Source organism: Nelumbo lutea, chromosome 1 (genome assembly GCF_056320005.1).
Source record: "Nelumbo lutea isolate HS-2025 chromosome 1, American lotus-T2T, whole genome shotgun sequence".
NCBI classification, from domain to species: Eukaryota; Viridiplantae; Streptophyta; class Magnoliopsida; order Proteales; family Nelumbonaceae; genus Nelumbo; species Nelumbo lutea.
This window is the reverse complement of record NC_142684.1, coordinates 74,880,639-74,901,368: the sequence shown is the minus strand read 5'-3', so window position 1 is coordinate 74,901,368 and position 20,730 is coordinate 74,880,639. Positions and strand designations below refer to the sequence as shown.

Sequence of the window (20,730 nt, the reverse complement as noted above, 5' to 3'; positions counted from 1 at the left end):
TAATTCTGTGATCAAAATGACCTACACGGGATTCTAATGTGCATCCTTTTGCTGAATGCCTTCTTGGTTATTAATTTCTTTTTTGACATTTCAGTTTCACTGTTTAGTTCTAGTGGAACGAAATGGGGTTGCCGGCCATTGTCCATATCTTTTACTCAAGGGAATATTTCTAATCTGTGTACACATATCTAATTATAAGACCATGTCTATAATTAGTGATTCCAATTCGAGTACGAGCTTCCATCCTACCTTTTTTTTAATATTCACCTGGAAACAAAAACAAGCTCAGTCAAATGTTTTTCTTGTCCCAGTTCTATATCTCACACTCATCACAGTCGTTAACATATACCATGGAGAGGTCAATTGAGATAACCGAAGGAGTTGTAGTACTGGATGCCCGTCGAGTTACGTCGACTTTTAGGGTCCAATGTAATCTCCGATCTATCATCTTTGTGGGATCTGCAACAAAACTCTACCAACATCCTCTCTCATAAAAATAAAAATATAAACAAAGAAGAAAATATTGGGTTTTAAAAAAAATTATACATTGTGTGATGTCACATATGTAAGAATTTTAACGGAATACTATTTGATGCTAATAGTAGGGGTAGAGCTAGTCAATTATCAAAAATAGTAAGAATGGTTTAAGACAATAATTGAACAATAAAAATACAATTTATCAAAATTATCCTTACTTTAATTAAATGTAGCTATCCAATAAAATCTATGATTTTTGTATAACCCAACCTGAAAGTTAAGTGGGATAACACTTTCTAATCCTAACTCTAATCCAACTCGACTTTTGGGCTAACCCGGCCCAAGTTATAGCCCTATTCCTAACTCCACGACCCAAGACATACCCTAATACAAAAGATCACACGAAATTGGATTGATGATTGACTTTTGATATACTTTGATATATCTCCGAGCTCAATTGCAGCCTTGCTGCAGCGTGGAAAGGTAGTTGTTTGTTGTTGGGGTGACATGGAATGCACAGGGCTTAGCAAGAGAGACTCCCAAGCCCAACTAACAAGTCTCAAGGTTCAACAGCTGGATGGATTGGTGTCCCAACGAGTTCTGACTGCTAAAACAATTTTTCCACGATTGGCGATTTATGACCCACCTACGGTCTAAGATTGACGGCCTAGATCGATATCGATTTCACACCGCACTCACAAGTATATTTGGAGGAGATCCCAGATAACATTCTTCTGGCCCATCCACCTCGACTTCCAAATGGTGATGTGGAGGTTCCAAAAGCAAAATATGATGCAAGAGTATGAGTGCGTGTTAAGGCACTGTTTGTCGAAGCCAAATTTGGAGCCAAACATTTTTCCGAGCAAGCCGGTGAAATCGATGCTTCTGTTGTTGGCTCGGAACGCTCATCCACTTTCTCTTTCTTCGTCATTCCTCAATGCTAGGCCTCGCTGCGTTGCCATATAAATGATTTTCAAACTCAATTTCTTTGCCAGCCAAGTGGAGGTTTCCCCTCTATCAATCACCACTCGTTTCTTTGAATCTCTCAAAGTGCAATTCTAGGGTTTTCCTCTGTGTCCCATCATTTCCTCCTCTTCCATTCATCCTAGTAACCAGGTAACTTTTATGATTCTTCCTTCTTTGTCTCCTCCTTTTTCTGTTTCATTGAAGCTGTTATCTGTTGATTCATTGATACTTGTTGCTTTTCGCTCTTGTTTTTATTATCTTGATGGTAATCCGGATACTTTTCGTAAGCTTTTCAACTTTTGTGAATTTTCAATTGTTATTTCTCGTCAAGATGAGCTCTTTCGCGTGAAATTCCATTATTTTTTGTTTTCTTTTCTTTTGTAACATGTGGTTATGGAATTAAGGGTCCAGTAGTTAATGAATCTCTAGTGGTTTCTGTGGTTTATGGATTGTTTCGTCGTTAATTCGGTAAATCTAAGTTCGATTTCTTGAATTCCATACAGGACGGTTCCTCGGGAATAAGGTTTTATAGGATTTGGCGTACTGGTAACTGTGAGAGAGGACCAACCCCAGGGCCTTTATAGTGTTTGTCTCCAACTTGTTATTGAATTACCACGGTTTATGTTCTGGTTGAGTTGAGAATGAGTGTGGTAGGATTTGACATTGGCAACGAGAGTTGTGTTATTGCTGCTGCAAAGCAGAGGGGGATTGATGTTTTATTGAATGATGAATCCAAGCGTGAAACACCTGCTGTCGTCTCGTTCGGTGAGAAGCAACGTTTTATCGGTGCGTCTGGTGCTGCTTCTGCATTGATGAACCCAAAATCCACAATCTCTCAGGTGAAGAGACTGATTGGGCTTAATTTCAGGCAACCTGATGTTCAGAAGGAACTCCGGAATTTTCCCTTTGAGACTTCTGAAGGTTCTGATGGCAACATTTTGATTCATTTGCAATATTTGGGTGAGACACTGAAATTGACACCGGTTCAGATCTTGGCAATGCTCTTCTCACATTTAAAACAGATAGCAGAGAAGAATCTGGAAACTCCTGTTTCAGATTGTGTCATTGGGATTCCTACTTATTTCACAGATTTGCAAAGACGTGCTTATTTGGATGCTGCGGCAATAGCTGGATTGAAGCCATTAAGATTGATGCATGACTGTACTGCTACAGCTCTTGGTTATGGAATTTACAAGACCGATGTCTTCAATGCTGGCCCTACTTATGTTGTGTTTGTTGATATTGGACATTGTGACACGCAGGTGTCTGTTGCATCATTTGAGGCTAGTTATATGAGGATAATTTCTCATGCTTTTGATAGAGACTTGGGAGGGAGGGACTTTGATGAGGTTTTGTTTAGTTATTTTGCAGCACAGTTCAAGGAAAAGTATAACATTGATGTTTATTCTAGCGTGAGGGCATGCATCAGGTTGAGGGCAGCATGTGATAAGCTGAAGAAGGTTCTGAGTGCAAATGCAGAGGCACCACTTAATATTGAGTGTTTGATGGATGAGATAGACGTAAAGGGTTTTATTAAGAGGGAAGAGTTTGAAAAAATGTCTTCGAATCTGCTGGAAAGAATTAGGCTTCCTTGTGAGAAGGCTTTGGCTGATGCAAACTTGACTGTGGATAAGATTCATGCAGTTGAGCTTGTTGGATCAGGGTCTCGGATACCAGCTATTACTAGAACTTTAGCTAGCCTGTTTAACAAAGAGCCTAGCCGGACAGTGAATGCAAGTGAGTGTGTAGCTCGTGGATGTGCTCTTCAGTGTGCAATGCTTAGCCCAATCTTCCGTGTTAGAGAGTATGAGGTATGTGCTATTATTCGTCATCGTTTCTCCAATGATAAATGCATTGCTGGTTTTCAGCCTTGCCCACTGCTGTTGGGTCTACTTGGGGTTTAATCTTGAAATTCCTCTGCACCCGTTCTGCAGTATTTACTCTTTAGGATGTGGTGCGTGAGACTGTTCTCCAATGTTTGGAATGCATCTGGAACTGGCTCATGTCTGGACCACCAAGATCTCTCTCTCTCTCTCTCTCTCTCTCTCATAATGTCATCCTTCCATGATCTACATATTACATGCATGTATACATACATTGCACCTACCTGGGTCATCTAGATAGAAAGTCTGAAAGCCTCTTCTACATGGAAAAGTTAAACCCTTCTTTTGGGCATTGTTTAACTTGAAAAATTGAGAGTTCCACTGGTTTATATTGCTTTCTATAAAAGGTCTACTTGATCTGATTGAAAAACAGAAACCTGTATGTACATATGAGTACTTGTGCATATGCATGCAAATGTAGACTTTTCTCCTTTATGTGTGTATATATGCATCTATACTTGTGCTTGCGCATGCCTTCCTTTTGGGATTGATTTAAAACTTTGGAGCTTTTCAACTTCGACACTTCAAAGAGTAGACTTTGCTTAGTGCTATTTCAATTTAGGATATACTATTATGCTATCCTCATTTCATTGGAAGGATGCCTGATGTTGGACAAAAAAGAGGGTACAGTATCCATTAGATTAAGGATTTAAGCATCAAGAGGTTAATAAATGGAGATTCAGTGGGACTTAAAGAAAGATTAGGGCTGAAGAATCTAGTATTCAAGTTAATAATCAAGATATCACTCAAAACCTAAAGTCAGGATAATACTAAAGAAGCTAAGATTGCATTATAAATAATTAGATAAATAGAAAAATTTGGTGCACAATGTTTGAGGATGTTTGGACTAAGCTCTGTTTCCCAAGAGACCTGTTGGCATTACTATAGAGTTGGAATGTGTGTGGTTTATTGAGGAAAGGAAAGATTTTTTTGGGGGGGGGGTGGTTCCAACAGCGGTGCTGTGGTCAATCTTGACGGAAAGAAATAGGAGACTTTTTAACACAATTTCAGTACAGTAGATTCAGTTTTAAAAGGTAGCTGGGGAAGGGTATACTCATGGGCAGCAGCACATAAGATATTCAAGAATATACCTTACAGTAATCTTTTTCTTGTCTTGACCAATGCCTTATTATGCAAGGCTTTGTATATGTTTTTGTTTTTACTTTAATGAAATACTTTAAGAATTTGGGGTGCAATTAGTCATGCCAAGTCCAAAGAACTTTGGCAGTGGAGACTGAATTGTCTTGGTGTTTCAACATTAATCTACTAGAAGGAAAATGATCCATGCTTTACATGGGGTTTGTAGGAGGAACATAACAGAATGGAACTTTGGAGGGGAAGTGGTCTAGTCAGGAAATTGTATCTTTCTCCCTTGAATTATATGGTTTTTTTTTCACCCTAGGATCGAGAAGGAATTTAGTTGAAGTACTCATTCTATCCTCATGTAACCTTGACGCTAGACTGCAATTACATCTCAGCTCTTCAGGTAATCATTCTCCAGCACATGTGAAAGGGGTTTCTTCAATGTGGACAGGATTATCATTTGTATCCATGGTGACCCACTTTGGGGGGGATGATTTACAGATTCTACTAAGGCCTAAGTCCTTACTTTATCATCAGGGTTAGGAGTAGCATAGCAACACATTGGATTGTGGATTCTTTGAAGTTTAATGAATGCTAGCTAATGCCATTGGCTGAACTGCTGGAATATTATGATTGGTTGAAAGCAATGGAAGCTTTCCAATTATCTGAATGAGATTAGGGATTATCTTCCTTTCTTGCCAGTTTGAATCGGGTGGATTCCTAGAGATTTGAATTAGATGGCAGGTGGTTTAGCAATATCATTTCTTTTTAAAATCTAAATTTCTGGAGGATGGTGCTGCATGTTTACCCTTTTGTGTATAAATTCAGTCTCTCATGTACATGCCTTTCTTTTTCACTAATATAATCAGGTATAATTACCTTCATAGGGAGCTTTATGTCTTTATTTCAATGCCAGCTAAGATGGAACTATGATTGTATAGCCTCTTGTACGACAATGTTTTAAAAACCGACCTGGAGGCCGAACTGTTTTTGCCTCTGGGTTGCGGGTCACTGGTTCGATCAGCCGAGTCGAATGGTTCAGATTGTGCCACGTCATCATATATGTATTAAGTATATATATACATATGTATATATGTGTATCAATATATATTCTATCAATAAATAATGTATAAATATGTTTTAGATATGTTATATGTATTTTTATATTTAATTTATATTTTTAACTCAGTTTTTAATTTTTTTATTTATAAGAAATATTAAAAATTGCAATTTGAGGCTAAAAAGGGTTTTTTTTTTTTTTTGCGAAAATAGTGGGGCAAGGCGCCTTGGGAGGCATAGATCTCGAAAAGTTACCCAAAATAAAAAAAATCACCCCAATCAAACATCGGAGTACCAAGTTATGGCCTCCAAAAGTTTGCATACATTGAGTGTGCAACCCATGACCCGGTGACCGGGTCGAATGGGTCAGCGGTTGAATCAGCCGGGTCGAATGGTTCTTGACCAAGTCAACGGTTTTTGACCGTCTGACGGGTCTTGACTGAAGCAGACCTGGAATCTTGGCCGGTTGATGGTTCGAACGGCTGGGTCAACGGTGGGTTGAAAACACTGTTGTACGGTTCTTTATACTGTTTGATGCTTAATACAATACTTTACCTTTTCAAAAAAAAAAGGATGGACTACGATACTTGGATACTGTAAAAGGGTAGCTTATTGTGTTGGATACTTCAATTTCTATTGTAAATTTGTATCTGACACTAAAAAATTTTCAGTGTAAATTTTTGACTGCATCTATCACATCTACCATATTAAAATTATTCAAACCATTCTCCCTACATCTTATTCCTTTTCTGGCCTTTGCTTTTTTTCCTTTTAGAGCATTCAATGTGCACCAAATTGCCCCTTTTTGGCCTACTTTAAGAAAGAAATTTCTGTAATGTGGGAGGAGTACTGTAAAATTGTACCATCTTTTTAAAGCAGAATAGTTTGCCAACTTAGATTGTTCTTTAATTTTAATAAAATCTTCTTGAGGTGCTGATAAAAAAAAACTAAGATAAAGCATGTCATTAATAGAAGACTGAAAGAGATACAGCCTTGCCCACTGGGCACTGAGAAAAGCAAGCACTTTGACTTTGTACAACTCAAAGAAAACCCAAAAAAGAACATCATACGAAAAGATTACTATGCTCCAAAAAGAATTGTAAGGACAATTCTTGAACAGTTTGTGAATCGCCACCTGGAATATAACCTTTCCCAAATGCTCTTTATGACTTCCTCCTCTGATCTCAACTGATTTTCAAAGAGTCTAATATTTCTTTCTGACCAGATTGACAACGCCACCACTGCTGGCAACACCTTCCATAGAATCTTACCACTTCTCGACAGACCCCTCAGACCCCAGACCCGTAACAGATCCAATACATTCCTTGGGAGGCACGACTGAACTACAAAAACCTCTATCATTTTCATCCAAATTACCCAACTGAATCAGTAGTGCAGGAAGAGATACTCCAACTTTTCAGAATTGTTGCCACATAGGACACATCTGCTTGGTTCTACTACCCAACCTCTGACAAATTGTCAGCTGTTAGGCACTTCCCTAAAGCTGTCACCCATAGACAAAAGGAGACTTCTAAAGGAGCCACCTTCCTCCACGCCAAGTCTTCGGGGAAATTATCTTCCTCCTCCCTGCAAAAGCTTCTGTAAAAAGATTTGACTTAGAACCTACCTGATTTCTCCTTTGCCCAAATCCTCATGTCCCCCCTTGTACTGTCCACCCTTACCGCATTCAGGATCTGCATCAGCTCCTCCCATTGCTCCACTTCCCAATCATTCAGGTTCCTTCTAAAACTGGGACACCACACACCTGCCCCTCCAACCTGAGAAAACACCTCTGACACCATACACTCCTTGTTGATAGCAATATCAAAGAGGGTTGGGAATCTGTCCTTAAGAGGGCTATCCCCGTGCCAGACTTCCTTCCAGATTTTCACTTAGAACCATCTCCTACTTCCATTCTTAAACCTTGTCTGAAATCCTTCTCTGACTTCTGAATACCCTTCTGGACTGCACAGCCGTTAGATAAATTTGATTCTCCTGGGTCCCAATTTTAGTTCCTTGAGCCGTACTTAGCCTCTATTACTTTTCTCCATTGACTCGTGGTCTGTTCATTCCACCTCCAATATCATTTCCCTAGACAAGCCAAGTTAAACTTTTTCACATTCCTTAAACCCAAACCTCTCGCCTTTCTTCGCTTACAAGCTTTGCTCCAACTAACTAAATGAAGTTTAACCTCATCCTTCCATCCCTGCCAAAGAAAACCTCTCATTGTCTTCTCCAACATCTTAGCCACACTAGCTGGAATATAGAAGAGAGACAATAAGTAGGTAGGAAGAGAAGACAAAACACTTTTTATAATGTAAGTTTCCCTCCCTTTGATAGATACCTCGATTTCCAGGAGGCAAGTTTCCTTTCCATTCTTTCCATCACTGGGTCCCAAGTCTTCTTAGAAATGCATTTTTGCCCAAGTGGCATCCCCAAGTACTTTGATGCCAACTTTCCAACTTTGCAGCCTACAATATCTGCCAACACTTCCAAATTTGGACCAGTCCCCACTCTCCCCTGCCATTAGCTCACTTTTATGCATATTGACTTTCAGGCCAGAGACCACTTCAAACCAAATTAAAATCATTCTGATTTTTTCCACTTGATCTTCTGTCATGTTGACAAAGAAGAGAGTATCATCAGCATACTGCAGCAGTGCTACCTCCATTTCTTGACCCACCTTGAAGCCCTCAAATAATCCTCCTTCCACTATCTTATTCACCATCATACTTAGAGCTTCCTATCATAAACAGCAAGGGAAAGAGGGGGTCACCTTGCCTTAGGCCCCTCGAGCTCTGAAATCTGTCTGCTGAAACACTGTTTACCAAGATAGAGAAGCTAGCTGTTGTTATGCACACCTTTATCCAATTCCTCCACCTCCTCCCAATGTTGAACCTTTTAAGCATGTAATTCAAAAACTCCCAATTTACATGGTTGTATGCCTTTTCCATGTCCACTTTGAGCAATATCCCCTCCCTCACCAATGATTTAAAAGTTGCGCCTAGGCGCTCAGGCAAGGCGCATTTTAGGGTAGGCGTCTCTCCCAGGTCCTAGGCGCACGCCTGGTGCACCTTGCGCCTTAGCTCAGGCATTCGCCTTATGAAAATTTGTCGCTTTTTCCCTTTTTTTGAGTCCCCTCGACGCCAACCCAAACAAGTCCATGTTAGGGTCTTAAATTCTTAGATTTTACACAAAAAATAATAATTTTATAGTTTAAATTGCTTTTAAGAAGATATTTTATTAAGATGAATGAATGGACAACATTACCAAATAGGGTTCGCTCGCTCACCGAAGCTTCAAGAACCCCTTATTTGGTAATGTTGTCCATTCATTCGTCATAATAAAATATCTTCTTAAAAGCAATTTAAACTATAAAATTATTATTTTTTGTGTGAAATCTAAGAATTTAAGACCCTAACATGGACTTGTTTGGGCTTGCCTCAAGGGACGTGGCACAAAGGCGGCTTGTAGGATTAGGAATGTAATACATCACATTAGCTACTTGATGCAATTGAGAAAAAAAAGAGATTGTGGGTTTTGTATGCTTGAAAATGTTTTATATGTTTGATTTCATTTTTAAATTCTCATTTGTATATGCTTTACATATTATATTTATGCATTTTAATTTTAGATAATAGGTTTTTTAAAACATTTATTTTAAAACTTAAGTTAATATTTTTATTAATGTTATGCTTTATAATTTTTTGATTTTTTTGCATTTTTTTTTTTAAATTGTGTGCCTTGCCTCAAAAAGGCGCGTGCCTCGCCTTGCACCTTGTGCCTCAGGCGCAAAATGGCCCTTGCGCCTTTTTTGCGCCTTGTGCTCTAAAACACTGTCCCTCACTTCTTCTTTTGGAGTCAATGAGTTTATTTGCCACTAGAACGCCATCGATAATTTGCCTCCCATCTACGAAAGCTCCCTGAGATTCTGATATTAGTTTATCCATCACCACTCTCATTCTTTTAACTAACACCTTTGCAAGCACTTTATAGACACTGCTAACAAGGCTTATGTGTCTGAAATCTTTCAAACCCACTGCCCCTTTCTTTTTGGGAATTAGATGGTCTTAAGAAAAGATAGTCTTGCTCATTTCATGAGAAAGATACTGATATTAGTGTTAGATGGTCTCAAGACATAATTAAGTATCCAATGCGGCAGAGTTGTTCAGTGCCAATATGAAAGCTTATAGGGAAGATCTTTAGTGTACTAGGAAGGAGATGGATGAGTGCTAATACAAATTATACTTTTTTTATACTAGGGAGATGGATGAAATGCTACTCATGTATCTCAACACTGTTTTTTCTCTTTGAAAAAAGGTAAAGTATAATTGATTCAAAAAATCAAGTACAACTAGAGGCTGTAAATTGTGTGTATACAAAAAACCACTATACCACCAGCCCTATACAGATACTGTTTACAAAAAGATTATCAAGTATTTCAACAATGTTGACGCAGCCAGAATACAAGTTGGAGTATCATGAGAACCATTATCAGAAATGGGATACCATATTCTACCACTCCTGGATCTCAACCATATCATAGACTGTTGAATGGAAATAAGAAAGGAGTATGGAGATTCAAACATACCTTCAGAGAGACTCAGCTCTTAATGTCATGTTTGAACTGCTCTTTAGTGTGGACACCTAGATCTGCTAATGCTCTGGCCAGATGGCTTAGTCAAAATGGGGGTCAATAAAACTGCTCTCTTCTGGGGGTGATGATGAATACAGTGTGAATTGCATATTTATGTATGTAATGTAATGATGGGAAGGCTTGATGGGTAGGTAGCTGAGGTTAGCCCATCAGGGGCCGTATTTAATGAATTCTCTCTTCAGTTACTGTTTATTTTCATCATAGAAGATAAAGAATGTTTTAGCATTAGATTTTTCATTTTTGTCTTCCATTCTAAAGTAGGACTAGTTTAAAGTATTGTTTCCTATTTTGTATCTTTCAGTCATATCATATATTAGGTCTATATTTAATAGAACATTGTTCTTTAGAGTAGGGATGCTCACAGTTTGGTTAACTGAACTGTGGACCTATTTTCCAAACTGAACAGGTACGTCGGCTTTTGGAAAATCATGAACTGAAACCAACTGGTTAACTGGTTGATCGGTTTGGTTTTTTTGATGTTTATAATATATTATATATAAATATATAAGTATATAGTATAAATACTTGAAATACATATAAAATAATAAATAATATATTATATATTATAAATAAATATATATATATTTATATAATGCATATATATTTATTTATAATATATAGATAATATAAAATATTAATCGCTGGTTTTTCATATTGGTTAACTGAAACTAAACCAGAATTTTTAGTTCAGTTTCGTCGGTTTGGTTCAGTTTTTCAATTTTTGATGAGCACTCCCTAATTTAGACCACGAAAAGATTTGGGGGTGGGGTGTATTTTGTATAAAAGGGGATTTGGGGCCTATTCTTCTTGTAGTGGTAACCTATTTAGAATTTTTCAAACCTCATTCACCTTAGCTCTGCCCCTGCTAGGCCCATGTATTCTTGTAGAAAAATATGATTGAGTTATTGAAGTTCTGAAAAATTGTGTAGTGACAACTGAAATAGAACAATGTATTTACTATACCTTATTTGTAGGGGTGAGCACTGAGCAGGACTTTGGAAGACCTGGAGCCAGTCCACACTACATGCTTAGTACTTGGATTATCTGGGCCCAAGCTCAGCCCAAGGTGCTCGACCCAAATCCAGCCCGACTATGTAGGGCATTTACTATACCTTATTGTGTTCATAATTTAACAATGGATATGGCACCAAACAGAACAGAATGGAAAAACAAGAGTCATGTAGCTGACCCTGTATAGTTGGGACAAGGCTTAGATGATGCATGCTACCTTGGATCTTTTGGATGGGCTAAGTTTAACCAAGGCCTAGCTCAAACTCAACTTTAGGCCTATATTTTTGCCCAGGCTTTGTTTCTGACTAGCCAGGCTAGGTGGACCAGCCTAGCTGAATACTCATCCCTACTTCTCTTGTCCCAATCCACATGGAGCCTTTTTTGTATTCATGTGAGAAAAATAAATTCTGCTATTAAAAGTATAATACCATTTATAAAAAAAAAGTATAATAACCAACATATTGGAAATAATGAAATCATAACGTACAGATTATATGATGGCAAACTTTTTACTTGTAACCCAGAAACTTAGCTCTGTCAATTGAATCTTAATTTTTTCTATTCTTGTCTTTTAGCCTTTGCACCGACTGCATAAATGCTAATGTAGCATATGTATTTGCAGGTCCAAGATTCCTTTCCATTCTCCATAGGGTTTTCATCGGATGAAGGCCCGATTCACATACTGACAAATGGAATTTTGTTTCCAAAAGGACAATCCATCCCAAGTGTTAAAATACTTTCATGTCACCGAACTAATATGTTTCATCTAGAAGCATTTTATGGCGATCAAAGTGAACTCCCTCCTGGTACTTCTCCAAAGATTAGCTGTTTCAAGGTATGCCTTCCCTTGAATGTGCTTTTTATTCACACTGTTTGTGTCCATAAAAGAATGTTCTTTTCTTTTGTAGCACTCCTAAATGGATGAAGTGTATGTGTGAGACATGTACTGGATTCCTACACTCAATAGGTTCTTGAGGGGCACCTCTATATATCATTTCCCTTTTTGTCAGGCTGCACTTTGTTCTGTTATTCACAGAAATATGGACCTTGGAGACTGTTTTAGTTATTATGAGACATGACACCCGTACACTTCAACATGCTATTATCAACAATGCTGCCTGATGGTGCATTGGCACCTTTGTAATACTATTTTCCCTGTTATTTGAACTTTTGTTTTTATCTCTCTTTAGCTTTTGAACATCTTACTCCTAATACTAAGAATTTGATAGGTACCATGATAAATGTCAAAAGAATTTGATAAATGAAACTGAATGTATAGTATCATCATATTTGTTAGTACCCATCAGCATACCCATATTTTGGACTTTGATATATGAAAGTCTTATCCTCTAAGAAGTTGCCAGGTTGTTGGACTTTGACAAATGAAAAGCCTTATCCCCTTAGAAGTTGCCAGCCTGCCTCACGAGTCATGAGGAAAAGTCTTTGTGCATCACACAGAAGACCTGGAGAACTACTGGGGAACCCAGTAGTTAAGATGGTCATTTGGTGTCCCTCCAAAAAAGGAGGGACAGGACCAAGCCTGTGGAACTGCAGGCTCTCTGTGACATGGTCAGTGGACCTAATATGCACCCTGCCCTATCCTGTTGAGTTATTGGGCCAACTTTATTTATTTCTATTTACATAACTTAGTTAGGAAGTTACTGGGCCTTAGGCCCATTAGTTTATGTTAAGTGTGTTTTTTAGCTTTTTACAAGTAGCAGACTTATAAGGGCATACTTGTACTTTTACACTTTTTTTTTATGAGTATATAATTAAAAAGAAAGGGGTGACCAGATCTGATTTTTTTGGCTTCCTCTCATTCTCTTCTATTTCTTATTTTCTTTTCTAGCAGAAACTTTTCCCTTCTTTCTTCTTTTTCACAAAGTTTATATCAAAACAGCCTTCAAAACTTTTCTACTTGGTATCATAGCAAATTTAAAGACTTTTTGAGCTGCTCCATCATGCAGCCCTAGATCGGCCGATTGCATGATGAGGTGAAGGGCTGATCGAAGACCTCAGGTAAGCCCAATTTTTGAATTTTTTGGTGGAATTACAATCCCTTGTAGCTGGTATAGGGTTTTACACCAAAATTAGGAAGAACTGGAGAAAGGGGAGAGAGTCTTGTTTTAGTAGGACTCTTCAATTTTGACCTAGGAAGTGGCACCCTAGTTTTCTAGGGTTCCTTGAAGTTTTCTGTAGGGGGCGGTTCAAGTCCCACCTTTTTTGGAGGCCTTTGGAGGGAGCGACAACCTCTTCTCTCTCTTCTCCTGCTCCCACAGAAAAATGGATCTTTAAAGGGAGGAACTTCTAGGGTACCAGAAGGGTGTTTGAGGTGTCTGAAGGAGATAAATACCTCTTTTTTCATCTCAAGTTGATTTTCTAACCCTTTTTGGGAGTTATGGAGGGTTGTGGAGTTGAAAACAAACTGGGAAGTGAAATGAGACAAGGGGAAGGAGGTGTTGGAGACCTCTTTGGGGTTGGGACCATCACTATAGTTAAGTTAGATGGTACAAACTACTTAGAGTGGTCACAATCTGCAAAGATGGCCATTGATGCTCATGGGAAATTGGGGTATGTCACCGGTGAGGAAAAGAAACCCGAAACTAACTACTCCTGATGGGTACAGGAGAACTATATGGTAATGACTTGGCTATGCAATTCCATGTTGCCCCATATAAGTAAAATTTTTTTATGGGCTAACACAACTAAGGAGATTTGGGATGGAGTTGTAGAAACCTATTCAGAGAATGAGAATGTTGCTAGAGCTTACTAGTTGAGAAACCAGGTAATTGCTACCAGACAGGGAGATAAATCTGTTGTTATTTATTTTTCAGCCCGCAAAACCTTATGGCAGGAGATATATCATTTGGAGACTATGGTTTGGGAAAGTAGCAAGGAAGCAACAACTTATCAGAAATTGGTAGAGAAGAATAGGGTTTTTGAGTTTCTAGCTGGACTTAACCCCCAGGTATGACATTGCACGACAACATATTCTTTCCAGAGATACTGTAACTCTCTCTCAGGCATATGCCTTTGTGTCAAGAGAGGAGAGTAGGAGGAATGTGATGATGAGGAACCCAGGTCTTGAGTAGTCAGTTATGGTTAGCACAGTGAAACCTAAGCAGAGTGGAGACAAGGGTGGAAATGAACTTAGGAAGGAAGATAAGAAGGATCTGACATGTAACTATTGTAAGAAGCCTAAACATACTAGAGATACCTATTGGAAGCTTTACCCTTACCTTGTGTCGATTCGACTCAGAAACAAGAAGAGAAATGTGAATATGGTAGTGACTGGTGACTTGTCAGGACCACCTACTACAACTTCCCAGAGTTTGTTGCAACAGGTGCAGTGAAGGCCAAATTGGAGAGATATGGGCAGTTACTAAATCAGAGAGATACATTCATCCCTAACCCATTATCAGATGGACAACAAGGTATAGGTGGATCAAGAGGTAGTCATTCTACTTCTTTTGCACATATAAGTAGTTCACATGCCACTGCAAACTATGATTCCATTAGAGGTAAGGAGGGACCCCCTTGGATTATAGATTTAGGAGCCTTAGAGCATATGACCAACATTTCCACCATTTTCTCCTCATACCACCTCTGCTCTGGCAGAGATAACATTTTTTCTGTTAGTGGTTTGACAAAGAATTTGAATTGTTCAGTGATTTTCTCTCTTGGTCATTGTGTTTTACAGGATCTGGAATCAAAGAAGACGATTGGGAGTGGTTGTGAGGTGAATGGAATCTACCTTCTTGATGCGCTTCTTAGTCATTAGAGTCATCATGTCAACAGGGGTATTGAGTCAGAGTTAGTGGGTCAGAATATGCTTTGTCATAATCGGTCAGGGCATTTGTCTTTTGCTTCTTTGTGTTTCTTGTTTCTGAAGTTGTTTGAGTCTATTAGTTTATCTAGTTTAGAGTGTGAAGGTTGTCAACTTGGAAAACATTGTAGACACTCCTTTAAAGCTAGTAATAAAAGATGTTGTTCTGCTTTTGATATTGTTCATATTGATGTGTGGGGGCCATATCACATTCCTTCTATGGATGGTTATTGGTATTTCCTTTTGTTGGTGGATGATTATTCTCGATATTCTTGGCTACATTTGATGAGATCCCATGATGAGGTGCCATCTATGGTTTGATAGTTTCATCAGATGGTGCTAATGCAGTTTGGGGTACAAGTGAAAGTGTTTAGATCAGACAATGCCAAGGAATATTTTGAAAAAAAACCTGGCATCATGCCTATTAGAGCATGGAGTAATCCATCAAAGCAGTTGTTCATACACTCTACATCAGAATGGTGTAGTAGAAAGTAAGAACATACACATTGTGGAGTTGCAAGAAGCATGATGATGACCTCTAGTGTTCCAGTTCGTTTTTGGGGTTATGCAGTTCTTATAGCGGTTTTCTTGATTAATCGGGTGCTTTCTCGTGTTCTTGGATATAACACCCCGTTCAGCCTTCTTTTTCCTGATGAGGGAGATGTTTCATATTCCTCTAAGGGTGTTTGGTTGTGTATGCTTTGTCCATGGGTATGTAGGAAACCAGAAGGAGTATTGTTGCTATGACCCAGTGTCCGACCCTCCTATTTCACCCACTTACCACCTTCCTTGCGTCCTGTTTCATAGTGTTTTACACGACAGTGTCTTCGACTACATAGGGAGGTTGATTCCATAGCAGAAGAGCCCACATCACTTCTTATCGACTCCTCAGAGACTCCAGGTTCAATTGACATTGATCCAGGTATGCCCCTTGCTTCCTCTGATGGTTTAGTTCCTATTGATACTACTAAGCCCATTGCAAATGACCTTGACCTTCTTATTGCACTCAGAAAAGGGAAGAGAAAGTGTACTGCTCATTGCATCTCACACTATCTCTCCTACAGTGGACTATCTCTTTTCTATCGGGCCTTCCTTTCCTCCCTCGACTCCATGTCCATACCCAAGGGTGTTAGTGAGGCTCTTTCCAAACCTGAGTTGAAGGTAGCTTTGATTAAGAATCGGACGTGGGAGATTATGGATCTACTAGAACGCAAGGAGATAGTTGGATGCAAATGGGTTTATACAGTGAAATACAAGGCGGATGGGAGTATAGAAAGGTATAAGGCAAGGCTAGTTGCAAAAGGGTATACTCAGACTTGTGGCATAGATTACTTAGAAACTTTTGCACCAGTGGCAAAGATGAGCTCAGTCTTGGATTCTTCTATCACTAGTAGCTATGGCCACTCTTCCAACTTGATGTGAAGAGTGCTTTTCTCAATGGGTACTTGCAAGAAGAGGTGTATATGGATCTTCCATCTGATTTTTACAATGATGTGGAAAAGGTATAGGTATGCAGGTTGAAGAAGTCTCTATATGGTTTGAAACAATCACCCGGAACTTGGTTTGACAGGTTTGGAAGAGCATTGGCTGGTTTTGGCTATACTCAAACCCAATCAAATCATACTATGTTTGTGAAGAGGAGGGGGTTTCTGGTGTTAGTTTTGATAGTGTATGTGGATGACATTGTAGTTACAGGAAATGATCTGAGCGAGATTGATACCTTGAAGAAGAATTTGCACAAAGAGTTTGAAAGTTAGGATCTTGAGGAGTTGAGGTACTTTCTGGGCATTGAGGTGGCAAGATCAAAGCATGGAGTTTTCATCTCACCGAGGAAGTATGCTCTGGATCTACTATAAGAGACATGGAAACTTGGGACAAAGGCAGCTAATACACCTATTGATTAGAACCACAGAATGAATGCTTCAGAAGGTGAACTAGTGAAGGATGTTGGGAGCTATCAAAGATTAGTGGGTTGGTTGCTACACTTATGTATGATACAACCAGACATCTCTTATGTAGTGAGTGTGGTGAGTCAATATATGCATGCCTCACGAGTTCAGCATTGGGGGCTATTGACAGGATACTTTCTTATTTGAAGGGACACTCAAGTAGAGGCATATTGTTTGTTGACCATGGACAGTTGAAGCTAGAGGCTTACACAGATGCTGATTGGGCAGGGTGTCTAGATGATAGGAGATCTACATCAGGAGTTTGCACTCTTATTGGACAATTAGAGTTAACCTAGTTTCATGGAAGAATAAGAAACAAACAGTTGTGACAAGGTCATGTGTAGAAGCTGAATACAGAGACATGGCACATGGTGTTTCAGAGCTCCTCTAGATTCGTTCCTTGTTAGGGGAGATTGGAATTGAGGCAGAAAAACCTATGGTACTATACTGTGACAATCAAGTAGCAATTAACATCGCCTACGACCCAGTTCAGCATGATAGGAGGATGCACATTGAAGTGGACATACATTTTATAAGAGAAAGGGTGACTTCAGGGAAAGTTTATTTGCCATATGTTGCATCTGATTTGCACCTTGTTGATGTTCTTACAAAAGGTGTTGCAAGAAACAAGCTGGAGCATGATCTACGTAAGTTGGGAATGTGTGACATTTATTCCCAACTTGAGGGGGAGTGTTGAGTTATTGGGCCGACTTTATTTATTTTATTTACATTACTTAGTTAGGAAGTTATTGGGCCTTAGTTCCATTAGTTTATGTTAAGTGTGTTTTTTAGCTTCTTACAAGTAGCTGACTAAGGGCATACTTGTACTTGTACACTCTTTTTTACGAGTATATAATTAAAAAGAAAGGGGCAGCCAGATCTGTTTTTTTGGCTTCCTCTCATTCTCTTCTATTTCTTCTTCTTTCCTTTTCTAGTAGAAACTTTTCCTTTCTTGTTTCTTCTTTTTCACAAAGTTTATATCGAAACAGCTATCAAAACTTTTCTACTCCCCACCCTCTGAGTCCTCTGTAATCTGTACAAGACCTGGAATTAAATCTTATCTTCATTGTTGCTTATCTGTCTCTCTCTAATATACACACAAACAGACAGATATACATGCTGAATTGTGTTTTATGCTCACTTCTAAATTCTAAAACGATGATATCTTGTTATTGCAGATTGGCCCTTTCCAAGTTTCACACACAAAAAAAACTAAAGTCAAGGTTAAAGTCCAATTAAATCTCCATGGAATAGTTACCATTGATTCAGCATCAGTAAGTACGAAAATTTGTTTTTTACTTGTTAAATTTTTTAGCTCTATTAATCTTTAGATATATTTTGTTAATCCATTATGAATTTATTTTATTGTAGTTGTTTGAAGATCCGGCAGACGATCCAGTTACAAGGAGCAATACTCAGTCCAAAGTTGACACTGAATCTGTTTCTGGGCCTTCTGATGTGGTATCAAATGGTGCTAAAGATGGCTGCTTTTCACAGCCTGAAACTTTGCCCATGTCTGCTGTAAGTTCTGTTGGAGCTCACCATGTAGTTAATGGGTAATTTGGGTTTTTCTTCGTATCTTTGTTTCTTTGATCACTCACTAAACAAACTTTATTAATTATAATGTAAAGAATGCTCTACAAAGAATTCTTGGAGTCCACCTGTATGGGTATTTCTTTCATATTATTAAAGGACAAAAGCTTAGATTTTACCTTGCTTTTTTGGGTAGTGTCAAGTACAATGTGCCTGGACTCATTTAAAGTATATCTGTTAAACTTTCCTTGATTGTCAGCTCCCTTTCTTTACGATCTTCTATGATAATAAACTCCAGCTTGATGGTGTGCATGTATCCTTCTATGATAATAAACTCCATGTGTCATTCTCACAACACCCTATTGATTATGCTATGGTTAGAGTGAAACTTTTCTCAGTCTAGTGAAAGTGATTATGGTATGAACCTGGACGTGTAAAAGTCACTCACAATACCATTATGCTAGCAGGCTAATGGAATGAGAAAGGAAAGGTTCTTGAAGAGGCTTGAGATGCCAGTTAGTGAGACTATATATGGTGGGATGACCAAGGCTGACGTCTTGGAAGCTCAAGAAAAAGAACTTCAGTTGGCACAACAGGACAGAACCATGGAGCAAACAAAAGATAAAAAGAATGCCCTGGAGTCATATGTCTATGAGATGCGCAATAAGGTATGAATTCAGAATCATGATATCTTAGTTCTCTATTGTTGTTAAGGTTTAAAAACATAGTCTCATTACCAGGATTTATTTGGTTTGATCTGTGCACATCTGGACACTAATTGCAACCTGACAACTCAGTATAATCTGCTTAAACAAGTTATTACTATTGAGTACTGTATGGCCCTTCTATTACTCCTAATCTATATTTATTTGGTCATGATCATCTAAGCCTTGTCCCACCTATAGATCTTAAGAAGGTAACTAAAACTTCTAAAAAATTTGAACTCTACTAGCTTCTTTTCCTTGGTGACATATGGACCTTTTGGTTTCTTATAGCTAGTGGATCCTATTGAAAACCGATACAAAGATGAAGAAGCCAGAGCACAGGCTACAAAGGATTTGCTGAAGTGCATTGTGGAAAACCGAATGACTGTGAGATCACTTGCATCCAGTGAAAGAGATATGGTAAACAAATTATTAGATGATTGTAACAATAATGATTATGATCTTGAGGGGGGAACTTTGATACCTGTCTAAACTATCCTGAATCATTCTTATTTGCAGATCATTAATGAATGTAACAAAGTGGAGCAGTGGCTATGGGAGAAAACTCAACAGCAGGACTCGTTACCAAAGAATGAAGACCCAATACTATGGTCAAGTGAAATTAAGAGAAAGGCGGAGGCACTAAATGCGTAATTCTTCTATTTTAATAGCCCAAAAGAATTCTAATCAGATTTATTGTGTTGAGACAACATAGCTGTGGTGCCTTGGGAGCCATATTTCATGGTCCACCTAGATCCCTATGCCAAAACTTTGATCCAATTGGATTGTCATGGGCATCTAACATATTTCATTATATGGTCTGGATTGAAGATGCTATGTATTTCATATAGAAAGATGCCAATAGGGTGATTATTCAGTTGGATAAGTTTTTGACAGGTCTAGGTGGAACCATTGCTCTGCAATACTGGCTTATGCTTCCAGGATCCTATGGCAGTCACAATTATTAGTGTTATTGTTGTCATTATATCTTCCCTTGTCTCATTTTCTTCTATGTGATGAAGTTTAACTCTATATATTTCAGGATGTGCAAACATATACTAAAATCTAGAACTTCTCCTCCAAGACCAGATAACACCATGGCCCCTGATCAGCCAGTTGATAAAATGGCCCCTGATCAGCCAGTTGATAAAATGCAGACAGATTGAAGTGGGTGTTCAACGGGCATGGAGCTTGTTTGCGTTATTTGTGCTTGCTGACAGGATTAGAGATCTCACAGTTTTCTCCCATCTCTTTTGATTATTATATTTTTGTAAACAATTGGTCCAGATCCAAAATGGTCAAGATACGGGCCCTGGGCCTTGTTCATTCCTATAAAGGCCTCTTCTTTCGTCCATAATCGTATAATCATAGTATAGTATGGGTCGTGCAATGTTCCAATGCTGTCCGTCCTTTTGTACTAATCTACCATGGTTGGAATTAGGTATAGGGTATCGGATCGATCATATTCTTGTGATTAACTTGTTTCATAGAGGAAATGTCAAGTTAAAACACTATCTGTTGTATAAAAAATATTGACCCCTTGTTGGGTTTTCAATACAAGACAAACAACACATTAAATTAA

At 38.6% G+C, this 20,730-nt stretch overlaps 1 protein-coding gene across 1 annotated transcript; it reads left to right on the top strand.

Annotated features, from left to right (window-relative positions):
* Window positions 1-1,211: 1,211 nt before the first annotated feature.
* LOC148875400 (heat shock protein 70 (Hsp 70) family protein) lies at window positions 1,212-20,730 on the top strand. The gene is made up of 9 exons (XM_088964438.1): window positions 1,212-1,593; window positions 1,947-3,254; window positions 11,759-11,971; window positions 18,090-18,185; window positions 18,283-18,432; window positions 18,912-19,112; window positions 19,440-19,568; window positions 19,668-19,798; window positions 20,191-20,730. The coding sequence occupies exons 2-9, from the start codon at window positions 2,085-2,087 to the stop codon at window positions 20,312-20,314; spliced, it is 2,214 nt and encodes a 737-aa protein (XP_088820564.1). The 5' UTR covers window positions 1,212-1,593; window positions 1,947-2,084; the 3' UTR covers window positions 20,315-20,730.